At 45.6% G+C, this 19,480-nt stretch overlaps 1 protein-coding gene across 8 annotated transcripts in view; it reads left to right on the top strand.

Annotated features, from left to right (window-relative positions):
* The window catches only part of DGKZ (diacylglycerol kinase zeta), a 138,673-nt gene that overhangs the window by 19,762 nt on the left and 99,431 nt on the right, over nt 1-19,480 (top strand). For 2 of the 8 annotated variants that reach the window (XM_079950833.1, XM_079950832.1), the window contains exon 1: nt 9,552-9,782. The exons of 3 other annotated variants lie outside the window; for them this stretch is intronic. In XM_079950833.1, coding sequence (XP_079806959.1) covers nt 9,574-9,782 — 209 coding nt within the window. In that variant the 5' untranslated portion in view covers nt 9,552-9,573. 3 more of the 8 variants (XM_079950835.1, XM_079950837.1, XM_079950834.1) reach the window with 3 other exon arrangements.

Here is a 19,480-nt window from a genome sequence, read left to right as displayed (position 1 = left end):
GGTTTTTTTGTTCATTCCTTTCAGTTTCACAGCATTTTCAAAGTTTCAAAGCTTCACACAATCAAAATACAGCAATAATCAATAAAGCACAGTCCACGTCCTAAACCATTTAGATATTTAAAGGCCAAAACTAGCACTTTCAAACGGATCCGGAAACAAGTTGACTTGACGCAATTCAGAAGTAACATGAAGACATGTGGTCCCATCAGCATCCTACCCTGTTGCATTCTTGTGCCACCAGAGGTTTCTGACCATTTTTCAGCAGGGAAGTAATGAAGCCATGTGTTATTGTGGTAAGATCTGCCTTCACCAGAAAATAATACTTTTGTTTTATTACAAATTGCTGGTGTGCCCTTTTCTGATTTAGATCAAGCCTGAGGCAGGGCAAAGCTTAGTTTTAGTTTTGCTTATTATATTTAAGTATCATTTCACAACATTCAAAAGGCGTCCTAAATCAATTTATGGTAGAATAAAAATATAAATATAATTATAAAACAAGAAATGTAATAAAAAAATAACAATAGAAATGCTAAAAGTGTTCATCTAAAGATAAAGAAAACTTTCTTTTTGCACCACAGTCCCATTCTGTACTGGTTACTTATTGGGGCAAGGGGGAATCAGCCAGCAAGGACTGGAGATGTGAATAACACAATACAGTGGTACCTCGGGTTACATACGCTTCAGGTTACATACACTTCAGGTTACAGACTCCGCTAACCCAGAAATAGTACCTCGGGTTAAGAACTTTGTTTCAGGATGAGAACAGAAATCGTGCTCTGGTGGCGCGGCGGCAGCAGGAGGCCCCTTTAGCTAAAGTGGTGCTTCAGGTTAAGAACAGTTTCAGGTTAAGAACGGACCTCCGGAACGAATTAAGTACTTAACCCAAGGTACCACTGTATCTAATTTCACTCTTGGGTCCGCTGTTTAGCTCCTTCACTTGTCTTCTGTCTTATACAACACTCCCTCCATATCTTTGAAGGAATTAGAAAGTTCTGTTGGGCTCTTTTTGTTTAAATTTATGGCTCTTATTGATGTAGGTGGTGGTAGGGAGATTGCTAAAACTGAAAGTGTGCCATTTTTGGTGGCAGGCAGGGGAGAAGCCGCTTTGTATGCAAACTTAGACTTTGCATTTGGCCATCTTCTACAACTCTGTGAGAGCCAGTGCAGAGTACTGAATTTGGATCAGGGTACAAGTTCCTTTTCCACCACGGACATTGACCTTTGGGAAGTGTCACACCTCTCAATCTCAGTTTCTTTCTTTATAACATAGAAATAACAAGAGACCTGCCTCCCGGGGCTGCTGTGACAGCAAAGACAGTAACCTGGGCCCCATCTACACTATGCATTTATGGCAGTAACGCACCACTTTAAACCATCACCGCTTCCCACAAAGACTCCTGGGAACTGTAGTTTGTTAAGGGTACTGAGATTTGTTAGGAGACCTCCATGCCCCACACAGAGCTGCGATTTCCAGTGTTCCCTTGGAAGAGGCATTGGTTGTTCAGTCACTTTGAGGACTGTAGCTCTCTGAGGGGAATAAGACTCTCCTAACAGCTCTTGGCACCTTTGACAAATTACAGCCTCCAGAATTATTGGGTAGTGGTGGCTGGGAAGCCATGACTGTTTAAAGTGTTATAATACTGCTTTAAATGTTTAGTGCAGACGAGTCCATAGAAAGCATATTTAAAGTGCTAGGTAAAAGTCAGAGTGAGGTGGCAGATGATTTTGGACATCACAGAGGACAAGCAACTTGTTAGTTATAGTAAGAGTGTATTTTTTCTGCTGGGAAATAGTGCTTGTGGGATTTCCTGATTCAGGTGCCAAAATAACTTGGCCAGCCTTGGTACTATGCAGGGCTTTTTTCCCCAACCGGAGCTCAGCAGAGCTCAGCTCCGGCACCTCTCAGGTGGGCACACCCCATTGCCATTCTTTCTTTTTTAATTATTTTAACACATTCTTTAAAAAATTATTTTTTACAAAGTAATAATCATAAATAAATAAGAATAAAGATGTGCACCCTACCACCGAGGCCATTCCATTACAACTATCCAACCTCCCAAAATTTAAACACCTCTTGTGATGGTTTGACCCCTTTCTGTTTTAACTGTACAAATTCTACAAACACCCTCCATATCTCCTCAAAATAATTTCTCCTGCATATTCCCCGTCTTACCTTAATGGCACATGCTAATTTATCATTAATAGCTATATCCCACACCTCTTTATACCACTCTTCCGTTTTATATTCTGCTTGCCACTTCCACTTCCTAGCTATAATAATTTGCGCAGCTGTCAGTAAATTTATGAGCAAGTCCTTCATAGCTTGTGAACCTTCCACCCCATCGTAAATTGATAATAATGCTACCTCTGGACTTTTTGTCGGCTTTAACCTAGTCATTTCTGTTATCTCCTTAAACACCCTTTCCAATATTTTTTTTTACATATTTACACCCCCACCACATGTGAACATAATTCCGTTTCCTGGCATCCCCTCCAACATAACACCGAATATTCCTTGTTTATTTGATTTAATCTGACTAGTGCTAAATACCATCTCCAAATTAATTTATAATAATTGCCATTCTAAGAGAATAAGGGAGAAGTTAATGGTAAGCTCCTGCACCACTTTTTCAAGAAAAATAGCACTGGTACCTTTACTTAGGAGAGGGTCAGGGGTGGACTTTGGTAATCTTTTGTAATATGGCACCCTGAGTGTGAGGAAAGGCCTATCTCTAAGGTGCAGACAAGGTTAACAGGTCCAAGAGCTCAAACAAAAAACTGTTCTTCAAAAACACATAAAAACTTTATTTAAAAAACAAGGTTCATCGAAGAAAAAGGCTTCAAATGACAACACAAGTTAAAGCTACTCAGAAGCAAAGAAAGCAACAAGACTGTCTTGTCTGGTTATTAATTAGCTAGCACTCCAGGTGGCGCAAGTTGAGCAAGAGGTTCCTGAGCATAGAACAGATTTCAGTTGGGCAGCATGACTGGTAGCAGTGATCATTGCACGATCACATTGCTATTGTCTTACAATAGCCCAAACTCCGAGTTTAAGCAAAATTGACCCGAATCATAAGACCTGATATGCCCAATCATAGGGCTTAATTGGTAGAGCTTTACAGATAATGAGCACTCACCCCTCCCGTCATGGATCACCCCACTCTCATTAGCCTTAGCCTTGAAGGCCTAATAAGGGACACCTGTGCTCAGCTTCAGTACTCAGGAATCCCAGCCGTTTCTCAAAAAGACTAACAAATCAGGCCCAAAAGATCTACCGGTATTTCCCCACACTGTGCGAGGCCAAATGGATCTTCTCAATTATGAATCTTCTCAGTTTTGAGCCCCTTCGGCTTGGCACCCTGTGCAGGGATCTGCCCCACCCCACCCCAAATCTGCTGCTGAGAAGGGGTGCTCTTTGCTGTCCCCCCACCAGGCAGCCCAACGTGTCAAGGTGTTTAATACGCCGACGCCCTTCATTGGTTAGCAGGGCAAGGGCCAGAAAGGGAAGCGAGCGTGCTTCTGGGAAGAAATACCATGGCCTCTCTGTGGTGTGTAGCCGGAGTAGCTGACCTAACGCATCCAGATGGCCATTTCCCAACGGGGGAAAGCCTGTGAGGAGTTTCCTCCGCTGTCGTAAGGAGGCGCTTCTGCCCTGAGGGAGAATTCTCGCCACCCGAGAGAGACTTGTAGGACGGGAACTTGTTGCCACTTGCCCAAGTCTGAGCAGAGAGGCTTCGGCGTCGAGGCTTCTCTCGCCTGAGAGAAGCAACGTGGGCTGCTCAGGGCTGGGAATCGGTGCGCGTGTATGCTTTGCACAGCGTGGTGCGGCGGTAGGCTGCCTGCTAGCCCTTCAGGAAGCCCATAAAAAGAGGAACAGGGTGGAGAGAGCGCGCGCGAACAAAGCCAGTGTGCCCCGCGCTGCGGACCTGATGGCAAGGAGCTGCTGGCGAGGGTCTGCCCTGCCGGGAATGACTCCGCAGCCCGGCCGCGGGAAGAGGGGCGGCGAGGCGGCGCAGAGGAGGTCCGAGGTGGTCTGAGGAGGACCTGCCCGTCCCCGAAGGGCAGATGTGGTGGCACCGGTCGTGGGATGTCCCGCGGAGCCCCCCCGGGAAAAGCACCGCCGCCAGGTACTGCCGGCCGGCCAGGCTGGGACTCTGCTGATTTCCTCTCGCCGTCTGGGCTGACGCCCTGGTCTCTCGCACGGAGAGCTGTTGTTTACATCCTGCTATTGTGGAGGGAAAGGGCCTTTGCCATGGAATCCCTTCCTCCCCTTGGGGCCATTCGCCGCCTACGTGGAGGAAGGGAGGCCTGTGTGGAGTAGGGGACCAGGCGGCCAGGCTGCTCCTCCTCTCGTGCTAATGGCTTTAACATATATCCGAGAGGCTGGTAGGATGCAGGGTGTCCTGAGAGGAGAGGAAATGGGGGTGGGGAAGCAAATGCGGTTCCAGGAATCCTGAATGTTTTCCCCTCAAGAAGTCATTGTCATGATGGAGCTGCAAAGGGGGTGTCCTCATTTCTTCCTAGATACTGTTGTGGGGAGTAAGGAGGGTGTGTTTTGGGCTCTCCCCCTGACACTTTTTTTGTGGTTGGAACTGGAAGGGTTCCATCAATGACCTCCCTCCCCTCCCCAAGGATGCTCTCCAAACTTGCTCCCATCCAGGGCTCACACTATTGTCAGGCAGAACCTTTTTACTGACGAAATGGTATTATTATTTCTGTGAACTGCTTTGAGGTATTAACAAGTGGCATGTAAATGTTGTGTGACAGTCGCTTCGGGTGGTGGGTGCTGAATGGCGGGGAGTGGACCGAGATGAGGGTGCCACACAATCTGCTCTGCACCCTTGACACTAGCTGCTGCTCTTGGGTGCTGTAGAAGGTGCTACCCCATTGCCAGTATTGAAAGTAAGATTTAGCTGCCTGCCCAGTTGGCTTCTGTACATGGAATAGGGGTGTGTGTGTGTGCGCGCACTTGCCTTTTGCCTCACACAGCAAAATGTACTGAGCTGGCCTGGCTTGCGTTTATGCTGGGCTCCCAGTGAGCTGATGTGTGAAAACTCAAGAAGAAAGGAAGGAGCTGGCTGTGAAGTTCATTTGCTTTGCAAAAAAGGAAAGAGGTGTGTGTGTGTATGTTGTGTGGGTTTGAGAGAGTGATGATGTTGACAGCTGCTCCCATTTCCAGGGAACAGGTGTGGGTTTCCTAGGTGAAGTCACCATCTCCCTTGGTGAGCATAAATAGTCTGCATGTTGAGCGATACGGCAAAGTGGTACGTAGCTTTCCATTTCTAAAACCACAGAGTGGTAGGCCTTTGAATACCAGATCTAGGTGAGAGGGGAAAAGCAAAACAGACAGCAAGCAACTATTCAGAGCAAGAAGCAATGGGATGGAGGGAGAGGGGAATGTCTAGCCACAAACATAATGTGTTGCTGTTCACTCCATACGTTCCACTCTACCACACTGTACTGCATCTTCCCTCACACACATACCCTGTGACCCACTGAAGATGTCTGAATTTATCCCCTTGAGAGCACTCATGCAGATGGAATGGTTTCTTAGTTGAATGTTCCCGAGAACATCTGAGTTGGTCTGGGCTAGCTGCAAGGATAACTCGATTCATTATGCTCTGTCTCATGAAATGGCAAGGATTTTAAAAGCAGTGGCATGATGAAACACAGCAATGCAAAACCTGTGTCCCTGACTTCAGGAAATTCTTTATCTGTAGTCAGGCTGCACATTTTGATTAACAACTTGCCTTCTGGAAGGGCTAGAGACTTACTTTAAAATAATAATTATGAAAGGCACAGCCCCGGGGGCAATCACTCCAATTGCACCATGCATAATCTGGCTTTGGCTATGTTAATGGGTGGCATATAAATAATACAATTATTATTATTATAAGAACATTTGCTGCTTGAAAAGTCTTCGAGGGCAGCCTGAGTGGAAGTGGCTACCATATTTGGGGATATACATTTCCCCCCAATACTGTTCAGTGGTTAACTCGGGATTCCCACTCCTCTCCATCTTTCTTTTCCTGGCTTTTTGCTTGAAGCATCTAAACTCTTAATCCAAGTGGTGTCTTCATACTGATTGCTCTTACACTTATCAGACTTCTAAGACAGCAGAGATTTATAACACTGGGTAAGAGATCTACTGGAGATTTGTAAACTTGGATAATAGTTCTGCACTCGGTATGAGATTATTTTCCTCTTGGGAAAACTTGATGGGCTGGACCAGGTGACCTCCTTTTCTTGCCAGGTTCTGTGTGCATAAGATGTCAAAACACATGCTAGGGTTGTGCCAACTTTTTTTTAAGGCTTTCAATGAAACTATACCATATAAAGATGCAGAAAAATAAATCTTAGCTCAAATATAACTCATGTAGTCCTTGGAAGAATCCAAACAACATTTTTTTAAAAAAACACGAGTACATATTGAGCATATTCAGTTGAAGCAAAGCTGTATCTGTTGTGTCACAGTCAGGAACCAGAAATCCAGCCTCACAGTTTAAGAGATTACAAAGCAGGGGGTGTGGGCTTTGTGCAAGATAAAGGGCCTATTATGCTACAGCACTTTTAATAATAATAATAATAATAGATAATATGCTGCCCATCTGACTGGATTGCTCTAGCCACTGTGGCGACTTCCAGCAAAATAAAACATCAAACATTAAAAACTTCCCTATACAGGGCTGCCTCTTCTAAAAGTCATATACAGTGGTACCTCGGGTTAAGTACTTAATTCGTTCCGGAGGTCCGTTCTTAACCTGAAACTGTTCTTAACCTGAAGCACTTTAGCTAATGGGGCCTCCTGCTGCCGCCGCGCCGCCGGACCCGATTTCTGTTCTTATCCTGAAGCAAAGTTCTTAACCTGAAGCACTATTTCTGGGTTAGCGGAGTGTGTAACCTGAAGCATATGTAACCTGAAGCGTATGTAACCCGAGGTACCACTGTAGTTGTTTATCTGTTTGACATCTGATGGGAGGGCATTCCATCACTGAGAAGGCTGACAAGCCCCATCTGTCCCTAATAAAAGAAAATTAAACCACACTGAATAGAATGTGTCTTGCTTTGTTTAGCCATTGAACAAGTGAATTTTTTGTGTCAGCTTCTCTGATATAGCTAGGAACGAAACCTGCTGTATCAGGCTCCTGTTGTGACTCCCTCAAGATGTTTCCAAATGCAAGTCACAAGCATTCTTCCTGCCATGAGCAGGAAGTTAACAAGCTAATGTTTTGTGGGCCACAATTTGTTATGTTGTGGGCAATTTGTTCTGTCCTGTTCCAATTTATAGTGAGACTGTGATCACAAGCCTTAGCTGGGATTTGTGCTGCTCACATACAGCCCTGCTGCCATGAAGAACTGTCATAATGTAAGGCAAAATAGATGCACACAAGTGTAACTCCAAAGAGAAAGATACCGATAATTAATCAAAATAGCTGAGAGTTTTGAAGAATATGGGAATGCAAATCTAATCATTTCCATATTAGTGAAATGTGTGTGAAATGAAATGAAGCCAAAACAGAACCACAGGAAAAAAGAAGAGGTATCAGAATGACTGGTATATTTGGGGGGAGGCCCATAGCTCCGTGCTAGAGCCTCTGCTTTGCATGCAGAAGGTCCCAGGTTCAATCCCAGTCTAGATTGGGCTGGGAGAGACTCCCTCCTGAAGCCCTGGAGAAATGCTACCAAGTCAATGTGGTTAATACTGAGCTAGATGGACCGATTGTCTCATTCAGTATAATGCAGCTTCCTGTGTTTTATGTACCCCAAGGATTGCAGAAGTATGAACCAACCAACCAACCAACCAACCAACTGAAAACCCTTTTGAAAACACCACAATTAATGGGGCACAGCCCTATGGTGACTGAGCATTCTTGGTATCCATGGAATGCTGAGCGTCAGTCAGAAAACAAAAAACGTGGTGGTGGTGCAGAGTGAAATAGAATGCAACACAGCATTCTGGAGGAGAGCATTACTTGATGGCTGGCAGGAATTCTGCTAGGAAGTTACCAGTACACTTAATTTTTGTTGTTGCAGGTCCTATTTGTCTAATCTAATCTGGAAATTCCAGGGAGGAATCTCAGAGAAGCAGGATAGTGAAGCCTCTAGGAGGAAGTTGCACCCTGGCTCGTTCATAATGCCCCACATTGCACTCACATAAGGCTGAAGGCTAGGCTCCAGGGCAGCTTAGGCTAAAGGCAGTAGTGGGGAAATACACAAAATGTGAAAAATTGCTTGGAGACACTTGATGTCTTTAGTTTTCACCAATGGAGGCACAAACCAAACAAGCAAAGTCCTGGCTCACGGGGGGAGACCTCAAATTGCTTTGCAGGGATATTTCCATAGGTAACTGATACCAAGTGCCTTTGCATGTAGGTGATCACCAGCGCCAAAAGTTATTGTCATGCCATAGGAATCAATTTTTAGGGGCCGTGGGGGCTTCAGCCCCCACAATAAAATATTTGAGGGGGCTGGACACCCACAAAGTTTATGTGCGTTCCCATTCAAATAGTGTGTGTATGTGGGGCACAATATTTTATTCAAGTTGGCACCCCTGATTCATGCTTAGCTTTGTGTTTTCGGTCCAAACCGAATTAAACTTTTTGTTTGTTTGAGTACGTATTCTCTCTTTAGCTTCCATTCCCTCTAAAGTATTGCAATCTGTTTGCTCTGTTCAGGCACGTGGCCTGAGACTGCAAATGAGCCGGCAGGCTCCCATTAGCAGCGGCAGAACGGTGAGAACACCCTGCTAGGTCCGACAAATCCAGATGCTTAGGGCAAAAGCACTTCTTCGTCACTCCGTGGCGCTGCCACCAACCAACCAACCCGCCAGCCCTGGGCCACAGTCCTAGGCCAGTATCCCAGATGGAATTCCCTCGCTGGCCTGCGGATCCCCCATGGATGCAAGTAACTCCTACAGTTGCACAGGCCACGCTGCACCCAGATCTGTCCCCTAGCCTTCCTTGAGCAGAGATGTGTCCGTGTGTCAGTTCTCTTTCTCCCGCCGGGTGCCTGGAGGGGAGGGCGCTCCTCGGGGCCTTCCCTGCGCGGCCGTTGTTATTCCGACCCGCCCCTCGGTCTGCCGCCGGCTGCTGCGCATGCAATGCGCACGTGGGAACGGCAGGTGGAGCTGGCCGCCTGCGTTTGCCTGGGTGTTCGGGCTGCGAGGAGGCAGCTTCCCGGGCAGCTATCTGGGGTCCTCGGGCGCTTACCTTGCTTGCTGCTGATACTTCCTGCAGCGCTCCAGTTTCCCGACGAGGCGCGCCGGGGATTGCAGCCGAGGGCTGAGACGGGCATGCAGCGCCCACCGCGGGGACGCGCGAAGCTGTGGCGCGCCAGTTGACTGCTGCTGCTGCTGCTGCTGTTCTTGGGGAGCTGCCCCGCAGATTCGCCCTCGGACGAGGCAGCCTGGCGCCGCTTTCCGCCTCTCGCCCGCCTTGGCAACGGATTCATGGACTCGGGCGAGAGGCTGCCTCCGCCTCCGCTTCCTTGTGAGCCCGATCGCCGCCGTCTTGTCCCGCGGGAATGACTGGCGTCCTGCCGGGCAGGTGAGCGAGCAGCGCAGCCGGCAGGCACATGGAGCCGCAGGAGGGCACCGAGAGGGACTTGGGCGGCGGCGGCGGCGCTGCCGGTGGTGGTGGTGGTGCCGCGGCGGCGGCCGCCGCCTGCTCCAGCTCGCCGTCCTCCGCTAGCTCGGAGAGCTCCATGTGTCCGGAGCCGGAGAAGGTCCCCGCGCGGAGGCACAGCAAGAAGAGGTTTACGGGGCTTAAGATCTTCGGCCGCAGGTGAGCGGGTGGGCGAGCTCTCCCAAAAAAGTGGGGCGCAGGTCCTGGTTCTTGGGTGACGCCGGGGTGCCCCGATTCCCACCTGGGGCGCGTCCTGGAGATCGCCTGACGCGACCTCTTCAGTCCGGTTACCTGCCCCGCCGTATTCGGGAGCCGGAGTGGAGTCATGGAACGTGTGGAGGTGATTCCCCTCTTCTCTGCCCGCTCCCCGTTTTCTCAGCGCCAGTGTACATGAGACTAGCAGCCCTGGATTCCAGCCTGCAGCGTTGGGGTTTTGGAACGCGCGGTATCAAGAGCTGGTGGGTGCTGCGAATTAATAGGAAGGAAGGTAGAGCGTCTTGGTTACTTGTAGGTGCGGGAGGATGCACTCAAGGGTTGTCCCTGCCTATTCATATTCCTTGTCTTGGGGAGAATCTAAAGCATTGACCTGCATTGCAAACTGTAAACATCAAATGCAGCTCTTGTTCTTGCCCCTCAAAAACTATTTTTTCTTTCTCACTGGTTAATCCTTGAGCACATTCATTCAACAAAGGAAAGTGTTGTTATATCTGTTTGTAGAGTGTGAGTGTGCCTCCACCCCCCTGTTTTTGTGGGAAAAGTTAATAGCTCCCCACCCACCCCATGCCTCCACCAAGTGCTTCACAAAATGTCCCTGGGTGTCATTGCCTGTTGACAAGGAATAGTAGCTTTTGAAACTAGTTGAGGTTACAAAAACAAAGGCTATAGCCTTCTGCCTCATTGTGACACTGAGCTTGCTATTCCCTCATGGCACCTAAATATTGGAAGGAACTGGGCTGCTGGCATTTGTCTGGGAGACAGAAATGGAGGAGGCGGTATCAGGGAAGAAGAAACATCCTTGCCAGGTTCACTACTGTATTTGTATGGTTCTTAGGGTTGTCGTTTCCAGTGTGCTGTTTGCCCTCAGGCCTTGTGTAACATAACTGGAAATACTGATCTCATATTCAAACACAACTTTTACGTTTATATCCTGCCTTTCCTCCAAGGAGCTGAAGGTGAAATACATGGTTCTCTTCTTGGCCATTTTATGTTCACAACAACCCTGTGAGGTAGGTTAGGGGGAGAGGGAGAGCGCTATTAGCCCAAGCACCCCAGTAAACTTCATGGCAGAGTGGGGATTTTAACACTGGTATCTGAGGTCCTAATCTGGCATTCTGACCATTATACCACAGGGACTCTCTTTGTAATCTCTGTGTTGCTTTTTGAACAACAGTGGCAGATTTCAGGTTTGGAGATTTCCAGAGTCTGTCAGCTGGAAAAGTCACACAGTATAGGAATGTGAACCCACAGAAAACTCTTTCTTTAGTGTACAGCATGGTTTCTTACCTTTTTTGTCTCATAGATCACTTGAAAATTGCTGAGGTTCTTGGGGGACTGCTTAATTATTTTTCTGCCTATTGTAGCAAGTGTGGTGCATTGTGCTGGATGCTGAGTGATTAAGAAATAAAAGAAGTGATATAAATACAATTTAAAAAACAGAATTAACATTTATTATGATAGCTGTGCCATTTTTCATCTTCAACCACAAATCCACAGACACACCATGACCGCAGTTCAGGAATCCCTTGGTGTATAGTTCTTGTGTGTGCTGACAAGTGACCTGATACCAATGATTTCCATGACTGGAAGATTTGTGATGGCTAACATAATCTAGGCTCCAAGAGTGCCACAAGTAGAAAGGAAGAGCTAAAAGTGCACTGCAGAGCAGATAACTCAAGCAGGTGAGCTTAGCCATGGGCTGATAGAAATACACATACATCCACACACCATTAGTGTGCATGGGATTTTTACAAAGTATAGGCAATATATTATTGAGGAGTTATTTAGAAGACTTTATAGAAAGCTGAGACTGAGACTAGTCCTGAAGACAATTGGGGAATCCATGGCAGAAATCTCAAAACATATGCAGAAATGTTTGCTCAAGAAAGTAAGCCAAGTCACTGGAGAGAATGGGAAGACAGAGTAATGCTTGCTTGCGCTCTCTCTCTCTCTGAGGGAGACAGTAATTTTTAAAAGGAATTTGGCCTTACTAGGGCAGCTAAGGCTGAACCTCACTGCTTTGGGGGCTGCTTTCATGGGGCCCATGTTGTCACTGGCTGCAGTTATGTTGCTGGTCCAGTCTCAGACCAAGCCATTTCGGGAGAAGCTGGAGGGACCAGCAGATCTAATGCCCTAATGCTACCCCAATTGCAGGTAGGCAGCTGATGGGGGATGGCTAGCAAGTCCTGACCACTACTACTGCTGCCACTGCCCGAAGCCCCACTTTTTGGGCTGAGCTGACCACAAATACTGTTTGCCTTCCTTCTTGCTACAACTTGAATCTAGTTTTGCACATGCAGGCCAGCAGTGTACACGTGCCTCTGGGATTCCCCTTGCCAAGTATGAATGCCTCTCAAGGTACCCTTGCACAGAATGAACATAATTAAAAAGAGGAGAAGCAAGGGCTAAAATTGCACACAATTATCAGCTATGCTGGGGGTGCTCCAGACACCCAGGGATGGGTAGTTCTATTGTGACCTACTTGAAATTGGGCTGATCTGTAGTCTGCCTGCCTTTATTCCTAGGCATTCTCCCATAATATGGCAGTTGATGGCTCTAAAAGTTAAATCAATGGATAACCAAACTAGAATGCATTGTATGTTTGTAGTTTGTTTTGACCATCATGGCCATATCAACCAAATGCACTGTATATAAATGAATTCATGTTTTCCCTGAATAAACTTTCATTTTGTTTCACAATGTTTGTGAACTTTGCCATGGATAGTTAGAAATTTGGGCCTAAGTCCACAGAAATCTCTCTTTGCTGCTTCTTTCCTCTTTTTTTATATGGTGGTGAATTTTGAGGTTATAAAGGCCCTGTGATAGATTTTTCATATATATATATATATATATATATATATATATATATATATATTTAAACTCACTCATCTGATTTTTTTTAAAATTGTTCTAATTGGTCACCTCTTTCTGAATAGATACATGTGGTTATGGTAGCAGCTATTCTGTATTAAATATAGTGGTAAACCCATGCACTTATAATCAGCCTTATAAAGGCTACTTACTACCAGGTGAATGTTTAAGTACAAGGCTGGATAAAACTCTTTTAGGAGCAAGTGTGAGAATCTGGGTCCACTTGATCTGCTTCTGGAGCCATAGTATCCAGTAACTCGACACACTGCTGATTTTCTGCCCTCTGCCCAGAGATTTCTATAGAAAGCAACTGCACCAGTGGTGTGGATGGGTTGTATGTAACATATTTCAGTGGGTATAGTCTATATTTTGTCAGAGCACAACATAAATCCAGCATGAATGGATGACTCGGGAATAATACTAAACATACCTTGCCCAAACCTGAATTACAGGTCCAGCTGTGGTGGGGTTTATGTAGAATATTTAGAGGAGCTTAGATTAAAGAGAAATATTCCTTTTTCTCTTTTTCATTTGAGAAGTATCAGACTCTCCCTTCCTATCCTTGCAGTTCAGCTGCCCTATCTTACACGACTGAGAAAAACCAGGGCACCTGTATGTAATTGCTGGAACAGGAATGGAAGCATTGATGAAGCATTTCTGTCTGGGGCTGTGGTAACTCTGAAGCTCATGTTATACCATCTATGTCTTAGTGAGGGGCACTGCTTGTTAATGAATGCCAGTCTTTTCCCTGTGATCCTTGATGATCAAATTAGCATGCAAGTAATTAGGTCTTGTATACCTAGATCCTGTAACGTTAATTATTATTGTTTTTTTAAAAAGCTGTTAAATCTGATCAAAACTTGGATGCTAATTGAGTGCTTGGGAGCAATCACTCTTCAAAGCTGGCATTTTGTAGGCTTCTGGTTTTAAGCATTTGGGGTTATGTAGCGCTTAAATTCAATTCACAGGTACAGGAGACACAACTGGACTGCCTGTAAAGTGTGAACTGGAGATGCTGGTCTTTGCATCACATTTTGGAAGAGCTGAACTTGGATGCATCTCCCTGGTCACTTTCCCTGTGGAGGTGGCAAAAACATTAGTGCTTGATAAAGTGTGAATCGGTTTGGCAGAGGAGAGTGGAGAGGTGTTGAATTCCAGGTGAAAGGAATACAGCCAGCAGACTCAAAACATAGATAAAATCCTGCTGATGAATCCTCCTAGCTGCTAAGGGAAGTGATACCCATTTCAAAGAACTGAATATCATTCTTTATGGCAATGTCAAGGTTTCCCTTTGATATTATAAATTTCAGTCTTTTTTTTTTTCACTTAAAAAACCTGCAAAGCATTCTCGGACACCTTTTCCTTCCAGACCACATTCTTTTTTATTTAGAAGGTTGAACAAATGCTCCCAAGAGTTGGCTCTTTCCTACACACAGGTAGATGTGGAACATACTACTTTGTCAGATGCTCCTAGGAATAGTACTCTGTGTATGGAAAGCAAGCAGAAGCTGGTCTGACACCTCGTTGTTATGCTGCACAAGTGCCGTCTCACTGCGCTGATGGAGGACCTCTGTGTGGGAAGCTATTGGTATAGAAGGGAAGCAGGCTGTAATTTCAGCTTCAAGGGATGTAATTAGAACCCCAGAAGACAGTGCCCTGGTATCTGATTAAGCTGTCGACAATGTGTTATGGCAAATGACTGGGCTCCCTAAAAGTCATAGTGGCTGTTGGCCAACTTTTATGCGTGACCGTATTAGCCCATGTTTAATGGCAAGCTTTAGTGAAGTTGCCATTGTGACATCTATGTGAAAAAAATCAGCAAAAAATGCAAGAGGTTAAAAATCTATTTGGTGGGAGGCCGAGGCAAAAGTGTGTCCTTGTGCTAATGTGGCCTGTGCTTTCTCATTTCTAGGTCAAATTATGCACCTGGTCCTGACAGGCATCCCACTGTCCCTAGAGTTTCCTCAGCTCTAGAATTAGCCAGACATGTGGTCCCTTGATCACTTAGAGGTCACTAGTGAAGGATGCTGAGAGGATATTATGTGTGTCGCCTTCATTCGACTCCATGCTGGTTGAGAACTATGTAGTCATGAGGGACAGGATGTGGTGTGTTTACCTGAAAAGCAGTTAAATTGGCCCTTTACTCTCACTTTTGAAATAAAATAAATCTGTGGATGACTTGGCTGCATTTTATCCCTGAATGCAAGGTGAATAAAGGGATGTCTGGAACCATCTATTAAAAGCTGCATTTGGAGGATTTGGTTTGCAGCTGATTTTTCTTTCTCTCCAGATTAAACCCGAAACATCATTGTAGTCCTTGAGGGATGGAAAGGATAATTGCTGCTTTCCTCCTTGATAAATTTGATCCCTGCTTTCCTCTAGAACAGTGATTCTGAACCCTCCCCTCCAATCCCCTGCAGACTGCTTGAAAATTGCCGGCAGTCTCAGTGGACCACTTAATTTTTTTCCCTTGTTCTACATATCAAAGCACGTACATTACTCAGATTTTAATAACTCTGGTCTTGTCCTTCTAATGAGATGAATGTGCCTTTTTCGTGAGCAAAGTTCTGTGACGTCAGTTCCTCAGTCATCAGAAAGAACATACCAAGTGCAGGGCCAAGTTTGGTTCTTCTTGACTGCTCTGCAGCCTTTCCTGAAAAGTGGATTACTTTTTGCCTTATTTGTGGGCATGACGTGCTAAGTTCTTACTAGAGATTTCTGGAGTGGTGCTGTGCTGACCCCCATTATGTTACTCGGAGGAGCTTTCCCACATCAGAATAATTATTAATTTCCAGTGTCTACTATCTAAGGGTGGAATTAACATAGTACTGAGTGTTCATGGGAAATAAGATCTGCTCACACAATGAGACTCTTCCTCTTGTGATCTCTCTTGTGTTCCCTAAATCTGTTCTGGGGGTTCCCCAACCCTCCAGATAAGGTTTAGGTGGCCCAGGGGGTAGAGGGGGCAGAGGTCCCTTTGCACGAGAAGACCCTGCTTCATGCATGCTGCAACTTCCCACCCCAAGGTTAACTTCAGAGAAGCGCACCCTCCAGCGAGGTTGGTCTACCTTTGCTCTTTCATCTCATTGGAGTCCCTTTTGTAGAAAGAGTGTTAAAACCATTCTAGTTTACACATGACTCTCAGGCAGGATGTGAGCTGGAGGGTGAAAGCAACAAGTTTCTGTTTGCAATACGGTGACAGCTGTCATTCAGCATGTCTGTCTGACTTCTTCTAGAATACCACCCCTAATAGCATATGGAGACTCTGTAAACTCCTATGAGGGAGGAGGGCCTACACAGAAAAGAAAATTTGGGAAAGGGAGAATGTGTGTTATCACCTTGTTCCAGTATGGAGGATAATTGCTTTCTTAAAAAAGTGTACTAAGTAGGGAGAGGCAATGTACTTCATTTCCCAGGTGATCCTTGGTGCTGACCGTTAGCCAAAAGGAATCCACGTATTTGTTGATTTCCTTCCATATATTCTGAACAGATGTAGTGGGATGTTGGCCTCTTGGTTGGAAACTTACCCTGCTTTGCCACAGGAATCATTCAGTCCTTGGTTTTAATAAGATGTGTCCATAAGGGTTTTTTTTTTGTGTTTTTTAAAGTCAGACTACATAATTCACCCCCTTAAAATCCTGAGATGAGCCTCAGAATTATGAAGCATGAAAGTGTTATAGAAGTTTTGCCAACTTCTGGTAACAAGCTTTCCAAATGCAGCTTGCTCATTTTCATAATTCCACAACTCTTAGCAGGAAACGTCATCCCTCTTCTTTTCGACAATAAGCTGTGATAATTAAAATTAAGTTTTAGCTGGCTGACTGAGGAGGTCTAGTTTTAATTGGAGCTTTGAATTTAGGGCCCACTTGTTAATTTTTAGGCTATTTCAGTTCTGATGTGTTACTATAATAGGAAATGAAAAGGAAGGAAAGGTCACCTTTGATTTTTCTTTTTAAAACAGTGAGTGATAGCTTTATTAAATTGCAAGTTATGTCATACTTCCTTCAGGATCTCAAAATCCCTAAAAGGCAGCAGACTAATTAAATTCCTTAATTGGTTGACTGTCCTAATTCCTCCCCCCCCCCCAAACTCTGGAACAGAGTGTGATGGAATTGGTGCAGGTCCATATGGGTTTCCTTCAGCACTTGCATGCACTTTCCCCTTTCTAGCAGTGTCTGCTTTTACCAGGACCACTGTGTTGGGAAGATGACGAGCAAGGGTGGCATAAACAAGGCACCCGGAGGCTTTATTGATGTGCTAAGTGTAGCAGCTAGCTATACATACTTGCGTGATTTGACATATAGGGGAAAACTTAGGTATGCTGTTTCATTTACTGGAGGGATGGGGGTAGAGGAGCTGGGTGTGAAAGCCATAAAAGGAGAGCACATCTGAGGTAGTTTACACATGGTTTACGTTTGCATTTTGGAATGGCTGCTGACATGAGGATTGGTGAGTTGGTGAGTATTAGACAGTAGCTGTTCCCAGCTGCAAGCTTTTCCACCAGCAATCACTCTGGTCACAGACCATTTGGGTTAAATATTAGGTATGTATGATGGTTATGGGATGCGGGTGGCGCTGTGGTCTAAACCAGAGAGCCTAGGGCTTGCCGATCGGAAGGTCGGCGGTTCGAATGCCCGCGATGGGGTGAGCTCCCGTTGCTCAGTCCCTGTTCCTGCCAACCTAGCAGTTCGAAAGCATGTCAGAGTGCAAGTAGATAAATAGGTACTGCTCCGGCGGGAAGGTAAACGGCATTTCCGTGCGCTGCTCTGGTTTGCCAGAAGCGGCTTAATCATGCTGGCCACATGACCCGGAATCTGTACGCCGGCTCCCTCGGCCAGTAAAGTGAGATGAGCGCCGCAACCCCAGAGTCATTTGCAACTGGACCTAATGGTCAAGGATCCCTTTACCTTTACCTTTATGATGGTTATGGATTTTGTAGGCCCATACGAATGAGTGGGCTGGTACTAGAACCAGCAGGCTGCAGCACTAATAGGCTACTGGTAAATTTTACCACTTTTGTCTCGAGGACTTTTCAGGGACATTTTAAAGTGTATTGTTGGGGTGGGCAGACAGGGGCACATGAGGCAGGTTTGGAGCATTCCAAGTGACATTTTTGAGCAATTCAAGACTTGAATTACATGAAGAAGATTCAGACATGAATACATTCCAGGGGCAAAACACATCCATGCACTGTCTGCCTTTCCACCTGTCTCCACATGTCTCCAATTCCACCTCTCACAAACTGACCATCCCTAGATTTTCTGACCTGTTTACCTTTGCTGAGCACCGACGTATAAATTCATTGGGTTTTAAGTGTTTACTTGCAAGGGGCTGCTCTACTCACTCAACCTCTGAGCAAAGGCAACACCGCAAGTTCATGCAATGGCAAGTTCAGGAAGTGCAGACAACTGTGGCACCACCTTTGCATATACTGTGCAGTATACATGTTTGGTCAGGGACCAATCTTGCTTCAGGCAAGTTGTCAGAAGAGACAGCTGGGCCAGATATGAGATGGTGACAGGACAGTTTTGTGGTAGGTCTTATTCCTTCTTTGGTCATTACCTTCTTTATCAAAGAGCTGCTGTCTGAAATTCTGGAAAGGTGCTGCCAGTCTATGTAGACAGTACTGAACGAGATCAGGGATTTCCAAATTTGGGGCTCCAGCTGTTTTTGGACTACAGTTCCCATCATCCTTGACTACTGGTCAGGCTAGCTAGGGATGATGGGAATTGCAGTCCAACAACAGCTGGAGACCCGAGCTTGGGTAACCCTGAGCTAGATGGACCAATACACTATGTCAGGTTAAGGCAGATTCTTGTGTGCCTGTCAAATAATATTATTATTATTACCACAGTAAGGTATTTAAATCCTATTTAGATTTTTTTTCTGGAGCCGCAGTTGTGTACTACCAGGCAGTCATACAAAGCTATCTCCGCCAGAAACTGTATGTCTTGGGACTTGGCTAGGTTCTTGTCTTACCTCACACAATAGACTTGCTGCCTTACCTGAAATGCAAATCCATATTTGCTCCAGGGTGATTCCCAACATCCCTAGGAATTTCCACTTGCCTCTCCCTTTGCTGAATTCCACACAAATCTAAATGTCTGTGCTTTAGTTTTGTCCCCCTTGGGCTATGATGATAGTTAGAAGAAGTGTTTGCTTTCTATGAAAAGCTACTGCGCATTTTGGAATGCCAGAAGGAAGTTAGTGACTCCTCCCCCACCATACAAAAGTGGTCTATTAACAGCATGATAGATCTGAAAGCACATGAAACCACTACTTTGACTATCTTGAAACCACTTGTGTTCACCTTCGGTTCTCTGATGGAAGAAATATGGGATATAAATATAGAAACATTAACCAATAATTGTTTAGGAGATAGCTAGACTCTGTGGCAGAAGGAGACAGGTGCCTTTTTTTAGCAGCAGCAGCGCTTGCTGTAGATTTTGAAGGGAGAAGCTTAACCCATTATAATCTCACTAAAATGAGAGAAGCTTCACTTTCTGAAATTATGTGTAACTGTTTTAAAGTATAATGACCTACTCCCATACTGAATCTGGCAGCTCTTAGACCACATAGGTGGGTGGGGAGACATAGCTTTGCAAATACATTTTTTCCTATTCGTGGCATGCCTGCTTCCCTAGTCCCTCCTTGTCAAGCTTGTTGCTCTTTCCACTGATAGAGCAGGGGGCTAGCCAGAACAGTTATGGCAGCAGCAGCCCTTTTAAAGGGCGGGGGCACTGAGTCAGTTGCCCATGTAGCGCATGTTG

Source organism: Podarcis cretensis (assembly GCF_951804945.1).
Source record: "Podarcis cretensis genome assembly, chromosome: 1".
NCBI classification, from domain to species: domain Eukaryota; kingdom Metazoa; phylum Chordata; class Lepidosauria; order Squamata; family Lacertidae; genus Podarcis; species Podarcis cretensis.
Note: the sequence above shows the minus strand (reverse complement) of the source record. Positions and strands in the feature narration are given on the sequence as shown.